General features: G+C 38.5%; 1 protein-coding gene, 1 long non-coding RNA gene, 1 other non-coding gene and 1 pseudogene across 4 annotated transcripts in view; 3 read left to right on the top strand and 1 right to left on the bottom strand.

Annotated features, from left to right (window-relative positions):
* Positions 1 to 11,862, bottom strand: part of tmod1 (tropomodulin 1) — a 60,422-nt gene that overhangs the window by 3,102 nt on the left and 45,458 nt on the right. The window contains exons 10-12 of one of the 2 annotated variants that reach the window (XM_061880429.1): positions 11,033 to 11,177; positions 7,713 to 7,812; positions 1 to 1,889 (exon numbers count right to left, since the gene is read on the bottom strand). The exon at positions 1 to 1,889 is cut by the window's left edge and continues 3,102 nt beyond it. In XM_061880429.1, coding sequence (XP_061736413.1) covers positions 1,871 to 1,889; positions 7,713 to 7,812; positions 11,033 to 11,177 — 264 coding nt within the window. In that variant the 3' untranslated portion in view covers positions 1 to 1,870. The remainder of the gene's footprint in view (positions 1,890 to 7,712; positions 7,813 to 11,032; positions 11,178 to 11,862) is intronic. The other variant, XM_061880430.1, reaches the window with a different exon arrangement.
* LOC133538713 (uncharacterized) overlaps positions 1 to 11,862 on the top strand; it is a 29,277-nt gene that overhangs the window by 11,752 nt on the left and 5,663 nt on the right. The window contains exon 3 of the long non-coding RNA XR_009803089.1: positions 7,743 to 7,829. This is a non-coding gene — a long non-coding RNA (uncharacterized LOC133538713). The remainder of the gene's footprint in view (positions 1 to 7,742; positions 7,830 to 11,862) is intronic.
* On the top strand, positions 4,552 to 4,740 carry LOC133539313 (small nucleolar RNA U3; annotated as a pseudogene).
* LOC133539309 (small nucleolar RNA U3) lies at positions 5,570 to 5,786 on the top strand. The gene has a single exon (XR_009803270.1). It is a non-coding gene; the product is annotated as a small nucleolar RNA U3 (small nucleolar RNA).

Here is an 11,862-nt window from a genome sequence, read left to right as displayed (position 1 = left end):
ATTATCTGTGTGACTGCCGGCAGTCATTCTAGAGAATATTAGCGTCTCCTATTGACTTATTGGCTTAGTGCCGCGGGTCTTAAATGGCTCTTTGAATGGCAAAGAATACCGATCCCAAAACCATGTATATCAAATATTTCCGGATGATTCAACCGCCACCTGCCCGAATGTAATTAAAATCAATTTTTTCGTCATGTCACCCGCCCGACTCCGCGGATGAGACCGCAAACCGCACATCTCTAGTACATACATACATACATATATATATATATATATATATATGTATATATACATAAGTGTGTGTTTGTAAGAGGCAATCATTAATAAGAAATAGGGTTTTGTGTCACTTATGACATGTTAAATAATCTAAAAATATTTTGTCAACAGTACATTATTATGAATTTTTCCATTATAATAACCTATTCCTATTATTATTATTTAGTTTAATATTATTAATTATCTGTAGTTATTATTATGAAATTATTACTAGCCATCAAAAAACATACAGGCCAGTCAAAATGTAAAAACATGTTTTCAGTTATTTCACCTTTTTTTTTTTTTGGTTAAGTACATAACTACACATGTGTTCATTCATAGTTTTGATGCATTCAGTGACATTCTACAATGTAAATAGTCATGAAAATACAGAAAACACATTGAGAAGGTGTGTGCAAACTTTTGGCTTGGATTTTAGTTGTGAATTAACACCCCTAATGTATTGTGTGGGTACCCTGACTGTAAGAGTTGGAATTGGGGGTTTAATCACCAAAATGATTCCTGAGCGCGGCCATCACTGCTGCTCACTGCTCCCCTCACCTCCCAGGGGGTAGAACAAAGGGATAGGTCAAATACAGAGGGTCATTTCACCACACTTTGTGTGTGTGTGTGTGTGAGACTATCAGTGGGACTTTAAATGTTACATATAGAGCTAGAAATGGCCAAAATGAATACAGCGAGGGCCACATGGAGAACATTGAAGGACGGAGGCTGCGCAATGTTGATACTAAAACCAAATCAGTGCAGGTGAATTTATGTTAAATGATCTGCCAAACCGTCCAAATTTTTGGTGACGTGGCAAATAAGCGCCATATATTTGTTACTGTTGGGTGCCTATAAGAAACGGCATAAATCTTGGATGTCATAAACTAAATATCTTACAGTCTGACACTTTGGTTTTGGCTATGGAAGGGACAAACAGTGTAAAACTTGCAGAAAGATGTGAAGAACGACATCAGAACACGTCATTTACAGCAAAACAATCATACGACTAATAATGATAATTCAACACAACAGTAGAAACACAGATTGCCAAATGTAACTGTTCAAAATGTAAAGCCGTCATCAATCACAAACAAGGAGTCAAGGCACTGCAGTTGCTAGTAAAGGACGCTAGATGGCAGCACTGTGCCGTTAGTTTCCTTCCCAGCACATAAACATTCAAAAACCCATTGGGTTGAGTTTTTTCTTGCCCTGATGTGGGATCTGAGCCAAGGGTGATGTTGTGGCTTGTGCAGCCCTTTGAGACACTTGTGAATAAGGGCTATATAAATAAACTTTGATTGATTAAAAAAACGAACCATCTCTTTTTGCATGCATTGGATGCACGCTTGGATACTGCTTTCATCCTTTACTATCCACCTTCTTAAAAAGTCCAAAAAGTATTTTCTTGGAACCCTGAATTGCACGTGCATAACCAAGAGATGATGTTCAAGGCGGTCTGTAGAGGCTGTAGGGAAGTGTTTTTTTTTATTATTATTATTATTTTTCTAAATGGCAGGTGGAAGGCAAAAAAACAAAAACAGGAGGGTGATGGAGGGTCGGGGGCGGTTTCTACACATTTGTCCGACACTTGGGGAGGATGGGTCCTCCTTCAAGCCTTCTCTTTCTCACTGTGGATGGAGAGACGGCATATAAGAGGACGAGAACCAGATGACAGGAACAGGAAGGACAGAGAAGGAACAGGGACAGAAAACAAGCAAAATAAAATACTTAAGGGGAACTGCAGTTTTTGGGGGATTTTGCCTATGGTTCACAATCATTATTAGAGACAAGAACATACGTCCTTTTTTTCCAATTATTTTAAAGATAATAAAAAACACTTGGAAAATGCGGCCATCAACGTTTTCTATACACACTGCAAGTCTATATATTATGTAGTAACAGACATGTTTATAACAATGTGCAATATGTTCAATATATACTGTATTTTGGTTATTTGAATCATTGCCGGAACTAATTAACTATTAATTAACTACACCATGAATTGATTAACGTGGACCCCGACTTAAACAAGTTGAAAAACGTATTCGGGTGTTACCATTTAGTGGTCAATTGTACGGAATATGTACTGTACTGTGCAATCTACTAATAAAAGTTTCAATCAATCAATCAATTCTTGAGCGCGTGTATTTCTGTTTCCATAGCAGCACACTACCAACTTCCAGCAACAATAGTGTGTTTCTACTTCCTAAAACAAAGACGTGTGTGTCTCCTAATCATGGCGGATTTGGTAACAAACAACAAAGATGACTATTCTTGGACAAATGAGGATTCACAACCTCATCTTTTTGAAGCTGAGTATACGGAGGATGAACTACTGCTTCTAAAAGCAAGCACGAAGAAGAGTGAATCGTTGGAGCAGGCGGAAGCCGAGAGAGTGAGGTGAAAGAGACTTGAAGCTAGAAAATGTGGAATTTGAAGCCAAGCTATTTTAACATAAATGGAGTGATTACCAAAATAAACCATAAAAAAACGTCCCTGGCCAGCTGGACATCGAGTGAATCACACTTAATATTGATCATGATACATGCAGCACGTTATTTGCGTGTCATGACAGATGACATACGCTGTCTGGCTAGCTGTGTAGAAACAAAACATGAAATGTGGGCTAATACTTTACAGATACTGTAATATGATTGTTCATGTTTTTTTAGTCAGTACCTGATTGGTGTCCTATCGCATTGTGTTGTGCATTACAAACTCAAATGTGTTTTGTGCTGACGTAGAAGGTAGCTTATCTTTTGCCGTAGTAAGCTTTTACGGATAATACCGAAGCATGCCAATGTGTTACTATGCTAGTAAAATAATTCGTCAGTGTTCACTCTTACAATAATGTTGCTACAGTTTGGTTATAATACAGGTTAGGGAATGTAAATGAAGTATTGTTTTTGAACGCATTTTTAAAGTCATTTAGAGGTGGAATTGATTGCTCCCATTAGCTGCATTGTTAGCCACCAAGAAGGAGCGAATGTTTACATGTAACAAGGCAAAAAAAACAAAACCTTCTGTTTTCTTGTCTCTCACAATGACTGTCAACGGTAGGAAACATTTTAAAAAGTGCAATTTCCCTTTAAATGATTGTGAATGCTACTACTACAGGGTTCAGACCATTTTCCCAAGGCCAATTTGATACCTTAAACGTACTTTTGTAACTTTAAAGTATTCTCGGGGCATTCAATCTGTCACAACTGCACTGTTTGGTGAAGACGTTTTGCCTCTCAACGAAGTAAGCTTCATCAGCTCATGCTTATAAACTTAGATTGGGTCAGATCGAGTCTAGCGGTTGGTGTTAGACTATTGATACTCCAACACTAGGAGGGTGTGCCTGGGCAAGGATGTTTCTGACCAATATAAGTCTAGAGCATAAACTGATGAAGCCTACTTGGATGAGAGGCGTAACGTCGTCTAAGTCACATCAAACAGTATAGTTGCTATCGATTAAATTTCCTGCAAATCCAATTAGAACATCAATAGATATATCTTTAAGTACTTTTGAAGACCTAAAAAGCACCAATAAGAACCCTGTACTAGCATGACTTCTACATAAAATGCAGCATTTGAGAGGAAACCGGAAAAAAAACAACAAGACATGTTGCTCACATAGCTGAGGAAAAGTTAAATTTTTTTCATATGTGAGAAAAAAAAGCAGAATTGCAGTAGCGGAAAGAGAAATTTCGGGTACATGTGATGACGGTAAATCACCTTCCACTTGTTTACCACCCGTGAACTTGGATTGAAATGAGAGAAAGTATCCTGAGTGAAAACAGTCATGTATGACTTCCTGTCATGAATACATTAAGAGCATACACACAAGGATCATTTCTGCAGACTTGAGAATTGTTTTTGTTAAAATTGTCTCACCAACCATTAAGAAGACCGTATGTATCACTTTCTAAAAACATATGTTAAACAAAGTAATGATTCTATCATATGTTCCCCATCTGCTGGTATTTCATCTGATGCTTATCCTTTGGTGTCAGCATTCTTATATACTTTCAATATATTAATGCACTTCGTAAACGATGTGACTCACATGTTATGGAAATTAGTGAGAGTGTGATTGATTGGATTCATGTGAGTGTTTGTCTGTTTAGGTCTTTGGTTGATTGACCGATGCTGTTGAGTCTTCATTGGGGGGAAAGGACATTTATTTTAATTATATCAGTTTCTGAATTCAAAACGGTAAAATGTGTATCCATTAACGTAAGTACATCCTCTGTGTGAAAATAGTAGTCTTGAAGATGACTTCCTTTCAGCAATTGTTATAAAATCAAGACTATACTTTTAGAGATAAATTCTAAATTTATTGTCTTGAGAAATTTGTTTATAAAGCGTAAGGTGTTGCTAACCATGATGATGAAATTTGATGTTTCTTTCTGAACATGAAGCTGACATAGAAGGGTTATGATTGGTCTTTGCTTCTTGATAAAACTTCAAAGGAAGGAATCTCTTTTGATTGACTTGTCAGCATGAACACGTTTTAATAAGCAAGTCATCACTGTGCTTAGAGTGTCCCGCCCTGAGATCGGTAAGTCGTGAGTTCAAATATATCTTGTCATACCAAAGACTATAACAATGGGACCCGTTACCTCCCTGCTTGGCACTCAGCATTAAGGGTTGGAATTGGGGGTTAAATCATCATAAATGATTCCCGGGCGCGGCACCGCTGCTGCCCACTGCTCCCCTCACCTCCCAGGGGGTGATCAAGGGTGATGGGTCAAATGCAGAGAATAATTTCGCCACACTCATTGGTACTTTAACTTTTAACTTTACAACAGTTAGATATGTATCTACTTGACTCTCGGTTCCTGTGGTTTTGCTCTTAGTTTAAAGCACTTTCAACCTGTAATGAGAAGTCTTGGAATCGATACATTCTGAAGTAACATTTTAGTTTTCCCATTGAGGAATAATTTTTTTAATGATGATGTCAACATAGGTATAAGAGTGTCCGCCCTGAGATCAGTAGGTTGTGAGTTCAAACCCCGGCCGAGTCATACCATGTACTATAAAAATGGGACCCATTACCCCTTTGCTTGGCACTCAGCATCAAGGGTTGGAATAGTGGGTTAAATCACCAAAAATGATTCCCTGGCGTGGCCATCGCTGCTGCTCACTGCTCCCCTCACCTCAAAGGGGGGGATCAAGGGTGATGGGTCAAATGCAGAGAATAATTTTGCCACACCTAACTGTGTGTGTGACAATCATTGGTACTTTAACTTTATATCCTGCTACAGTATCCATACTGTAGCAGTGTAGAAGATTATTTTCTGTTATCACTTGTTATAAAACTAAGCCTACACATCCAGGGATCCATTCTATAGTCGTTGACTCGAGAAATGTGTTTCTCAACTGTTTGGTTTTGCTAACCGCGATGATCGGATCAAATAATCCTTCATCAACATGAAACTGAGGGAGAATAATGATTCTATCATATGTTCTCTGTCATTGGTGATTGTTCGTAACTTCTTAATGAAGCCTTGATCGAAAGAAGGAATGTTCAGAGTGGTTAATTGATTTGTTAGCATGAACATATTCAATAAAGAAGTCATCAATGTGCTGCAGCAATTAGAGTAATTTCCTCATTATTGACTGTTGATTGATAAGGTGTTACACGTATTCTCAAATTGAAATGCAAAGACTAGACTTTGAATAACACATTTTGAAGAGCGGCATCAAAATGCATTTGACGTGAGGTTGGATTCGTACATTTCAATTAACTGGCCGACTGAATGGCGCTGGGCTCCATAAAGTTAGTCCGCGCTTTCAGTAAATCATTTTTGACTGATTATATCTTAAATTGAAGGCCTACTGAAACGCACTACTACCGACCACGCAGTCTGATAGTTTATATATCAATGATGAAATATTAACATTGCAACACATGCCAATACGGCCTTTTTAGTTTACTAAATTGCAATTTTAAATTTCCCGCGAAGTGTCGTGTTGAAAACGTCGCGGTATGATTGCGCGTACGATGACGCGTGCGTTTGACGTCACCGGTTGTAGCGGACCTTTTTTTCCAGCCCGATCCAAGCATAATTACACAGTATTCTGAACATCTGTGGTGCTGAATCTTTTGCAATGTGTTCAATTAATAATGGAGAAGTCAAAGTAGAACAATGGAGGTGGGAAGCGGTGTATTGCGGCCGCCTTTATCCACACAAACACAGCCGGCGTTTCCTTGTTTAAAATTACCGAAGGTGAAGCTTTACTATGGAACAGAGCGGTCAAGCGGACATGGTTCCTGACCACATGTCAACCGGAAGGTTTCGGTGAGAAAAGTGTGATAATAGGTCGGCTCTTACCGTAGTTATGAGCGGAGCTTGCGTCCTCCTGCAGCTGCGGACTATTACCTCCTCTCACCGGAGACACTGGCAGTCACCACACCTATGGCCACACCCCTCCGACTTTCAGGTACCATATATTCTCACTAAAACACTAGTAACACAATAAGCAGATAAGGGATTTTCCAGAATTATCCTAGTAAATGTGTCTAATAACATCTGAATCGCTCTCACTGCTCTCGCCTTTTTTTTTCTTTTTCTAGTCCTTCACTCATTATCCTCATCCCCGAATCTTTCATCCTCGCTCTAATTAATAGGGAAATAGCCACTTTCTCGGTCCGAATCGCTCTAGCTGCTGGTGGCTATGATTGTAAACAATGTGAGGAAGTGAGGAGCTCTACAACCAGTTACGTCACGCGCACATCCAGTAAAGGAAAGGCTCTTTTATTAGCGACCAAAAGTTGCGAACTTTATTGTCGATGTTCTCTACTAAATCCTTTCAGCAAAAATATGGCAATATCGCAAAATGATCAAGTATGACACATAGAATGGACCTGCTATCCCCGTTTAAATAAGAACATCTCATTTCAGTAGGCCTTTAATATACCTCTATGGACACCTGTACATTTTAGACTAATTTACTAGAATACATATTTGTCAACATGAATGCATCCTCAGTGAAAAGGGTAGTCTTGAAGACGACTTCCTGTTATTGTTGATGTGAAATCAGGACTATACTTTCAGGAATTCTTTCTATAGTCATTGACTTGAGAAATGTGTTTCTAAAGTGTAAGGTCGGGGAAGTACTGTGGAATAGGGGTTAGTGCATGTGCCTCACAATGTCGACTAATCGTGTCAGCTCTAGTATGTTGAAACGTTTAAAAGTAGGGTTTGATGAAACTATCAAAACATCTTGATTTCTACATAACAATTTTAAGATCAAGGATGCTCATCCATATAGTTGTAACCACGTATTTCTGTTCTGAGGTTAAAGCTGAAGGATACTATAGTAGGCAACCTGAAGAGAACACAGAGGATGTTGAAAGGAGCGCAAGAGAAGCTTTGAGAGGAGGTGGCAGCGTTTCAGTAGACAAGTGGACCATAAGTGAAAGATAACAGAGTGAGACTGAATGGCCATATGATGTTTACTTAGTCTTTGACTTGAACTTTTTCCCAAAGGCCCGTTCCAGCTCAGGGACGGACAAAGTGAGGGTGAAGGAGCCATCAGACTCTGACCTGACAACACGGGCTTCAAAACGAGAGGAGGTAGTTATGTAAATGAAATATGGATTTTTTTAAACCACATTAACAGGCAATAAAACAGTGGTCTGGAAAGATTTTCCTTCAATACATTATTTTACCTAAATGCACTGTTGGATGGGCTGTTAAATATAGTTTGTTTTTTTCCTAACTCATAACATTATGCAGCTTGATTCGAGCACAATCAGAGTATGATTGTTCTCCCTAGTGGTTGAGTTTGGAGTAACAGTTTCATCAAGCCTGTCAAGAAAATTGTTGAAAAAAACTATTGACGTAAGCTCTCACTATACGAAAACACACACAAAAACAGTTCTTCACATAAATTATCCAACTCCAGTTGATGCAACGTTTACTTCAAGTGCTTATGGGCAATGAGGTCAGTCCTCTTCCATGCACTCTGTTCTGGTTTTAGAGCTGATGTCATAATTTACAAAGGTTTTAGTCCGTCTCAGCTGTCAGACGGCACTAAGATAGAAGCTGAGGACATCACTCTGATTCTTCTGTTAAGAGTTTGATCAAAGCAAAATGTGTAATCGAGAGATAAAGTGATGGCCTTGGAGCGTGTCACAACTAACACTGCCAAATGTACAATTCTTACACAACCAGTGGGGTCGTTTAAACAAGTACTGACCTAAAATGATTTGAAAAAAAGTGTCGATTCTTAAAGCCTGTGTACCAGCGATTAGGGGGTGTAACGATTAAATGACACAGTATATTAATGTATATTAATATAAATGTATGTATATATATATATATATATATATATATATATGAATATATATATTTCTAAGAATCAACCACTTCAAACCGTGCTCGGCAAGTTGGCCTTCAAGAAGATAGGTATCGAGCCAACATTGTTTTAAACGGATATATGTTAAGTCTATCCATACTAGAAATAACAAAACATTGGATTTAAGAACAGCAGACTTTATATGAATATTGGACATTTTAATGATAGTAAATTAAAGATTACTTTAATTTCGATGCAATCAGTCATCGAAACAAATATGGTGGATATGTACGGTTTTTCAGAAAGGTCATAAAAAATGCAAATGCTACAAAACAATATCATAAAGCGACCACACAACAACTTTCAGCTACAGCACGATTACAAAAGCCACAACAAATACCAACACCACAAAACAATAATATAAAGCCCCAAGTCAACTGTAACGGCGGACACAACGGAAGTGAGAGTGTTGCAAGTTACAGGGACGGATCAAGCTGAGGCAGAAGGTTAAAAACAGTGTACTGAACATAGTATATTAGTGTTATTGGAAAACTAAAAAAAAAAGCTATTTATAACTGAAAAACTTTGTTCATTACACCGTTTTCAACTTTACTCCTCAGTCATTGTGGCTTGTTGCCCAAACGTGTCCGCTGTCACTTTTGTTGCGTCAATGTATTGTCGTGTTTTAACTTTGAGTTGTTACGTTATGGCTTTATGTTTTTGTGTTGTGGCGTTTGCATTCATTGTGACTTTTCTAAAGTGAGAGTAGTAGCAGGTCAAACCACTGCTCTTTTAACCTGAAATTACTTAGTTGCATTGAAATTCTCAGGTAAATCTACTTTTAATTCAACCTGGAGGAATGTTGGTTGCACTTTGTTTATTTTATTAATATTGTACTATTTTATGCTGAAAACATCAGCAAAAAGTAACAGGTAAATCAACTGTTAAAATGTTGATTACTCTACTTTACTAAAAAAAACCTTGAATTTTGAAAATAAGACCAAAAAGTGTTTCCTCTTATTAATTCAACCTAAAGGGTTGGTTGCACTTTATTCAAATAAGATGTGAATGCATTGGCTTTTAATTGTTGTTATATTGTTTGCTTGCATTAATATTTCATTTGTACCTAATTCCCTTACAAGAAATAACAGGAACACTTATAGTGTCCAGCATGCTATTTATTTCACAGTCACACAGGTTGATTTTTTATTTTTTTTTGCTATGAAGTTACTGAATCGATTTCAACTCACTGAATCGTTTCGGATTGTATCATTTTAAAGAAACTAAAATTGTTAGTAAATCGTAAGGGCAACATCACATTATGACTCAAATCGAATCATTGTTTAAATGAATCGTTCAATCCCTACGAGTAACATATAATCTTTCAATTTCATCCGCAATTTAAGGTACATTCTTTGACATTACAAACTATCAAAAACGCAGGCTTTAGAAATATAACAAGGGCCACAATAGTGTACATAACTAAGCATTGGTATACACATTTTAAGCAGTAAGACATGCTCAGAATATTCTAAACACCTCTCATCACAATGCACTTTGAGACAACAATTATAAACATTACAGTATTAAAAATCCTAGTGAATATTTTAATAGCTGATGTCAGTGTTTTTTTTTTTACAGACTGGGTAAACAGCATCCCCTGCTGGTTGTAGCTGAGCGGTGCATTCGTTTAAACTCAATCACCCCCACCCCACCCCACCCCACCCCCTTTTTTCTGCCGCTTATTCCCGTTCAGGGTCGCGGGGGGCGCTGGCGCCTATCTCAGCTACAATCGGGCGGAAGGCAGGGTACACCCTGGACAAGTCGCCACCTCATCGCAGGGCCAACACAGATAGACAGACAACATTCACACTCACATTCACACACTAGGGCCAATTTTAGTGTTGCCAATCAACCTATCCCCAGGTGCATGTCTTTGGAAGTGGGAGGAAGCCGGAGTACCCGGAGGGAACCCACACATTCACGGGGAGAACATGCAAACTCCACACAGAAAGATCCCGAGCCTGGATTTGAACCCAGGACTGCAGGACCTTCGTATTGTGAGGCAGACGCACTAACCCCTCTGCCACCGTGAAGCCCTAAACTCAATCAATTGTTCACAATAATCTACATTCAAACAATTTATGTGTTTCTTATCCCTAACCCTAATTAATAATTTATACAAAACTTTTTGGGGCGTGAGAAGAAACCACTGAATTTTAGTCCAATAAATACATCTTAATGACAACATTCAAGGAAGGTCCGTGCTCTGCTCAGTGACATGCTCGTTGTCTTTACAAAGGCACAACCTGATTGCAGTTGACTATATTTGATCATATGACTTAATATGATGGTTGGTTAGTGAGTAAAAGTGTGTGTGTGTGTGTGTGTGTGTGTGTGTGTGTGTGTGTGTGTGTGTGTGTGTGTGTGTGTGTGTGTGTGTGTGTGTGTGTGTGTGTGAGTGCGTGTGTGTGCCCACCAAGGTCATTGTTGTTCATCATGGCGTTGGAGCCTCTGAGGCGTGGGCCCTGCTGGGTGAAATGGTAGCCGAATCTCAACATTGTGGTGTTTTTCTCCAACATGCTGGCTATCTCCATCTCCACCTTGTTGCCTAACGGCTGACTCTGGAGAGAGCGAGAGAGAGAGCGAGAGAGAGAGAGAGAGAGAGAGAGAGAGAGCAACTATAAAGAAGTTGACAATGTGAAGTGCACACAGTGAGCATTATTTTAATAGAAATGATGATCCCTTCGTGTAATATCAAGAAAAGCCCTCAGCCGATTTTGACCTAAGCGGGCACATTTTAGTGATACAGTCGAACATCTTTTCATGAACTTAATTGGTTCTTGAACATGATTCGTAAACCAAAAAGTTTGTATAGTGAAACAGAGTTCCCCATAGGAATCAATAGCCAAAAATGTATTTAATCTGATCATCATGCGGATTAGAATGTTACTGTGTACATGGACCCTGAATTTTTTAAATCTGATTTTTGTGCATCACCCCTTAAATCGGAATACTTAACTTTGACATGCGAAGAACCTAACATAAACGGAGAGGTTATTATTTGTGCTATGGCGCCATCTTCTGGACAAGTTTGCTCACTGCAGGTGCCGAATAAGCATTGACTTCCACTGTTAGCAAACGTGGATTTGTGCATTTCTGTTTGTCCGATGTAAATTTTTTCCTTCTCTTCATTACTTTCGTCTCCCTCTCTTTTTTTAAATTGAGCTGTTTTGTGCTTTTTTTTTGTGATTATGTACGGGTTGCAGCGTATCTTCATGCTTCAAAATGATGTGTATGTATTTAATA

This window comes from Nerophis ophidion, linkage group LG20 (assembly GCF_033978795.1).
Source record: "Nerophis ophidion isolate RoL-2023_Sa linkage group LG20, RoL_Noph_v1.0, whole genome shotgun sequence".
NCBI classification, from domain to species: domain Eukaryota; kingdom Metazoa; phylum Chordata; class Actinopteri; order Syngnathiformes; family Syngnathidae; genus Nerophis; species Nerophis ophidion.
Note: the sequence above shows the minus strand (reverse complement) of the source record. Positions and strands in the feature narration are given on the sequence as shown.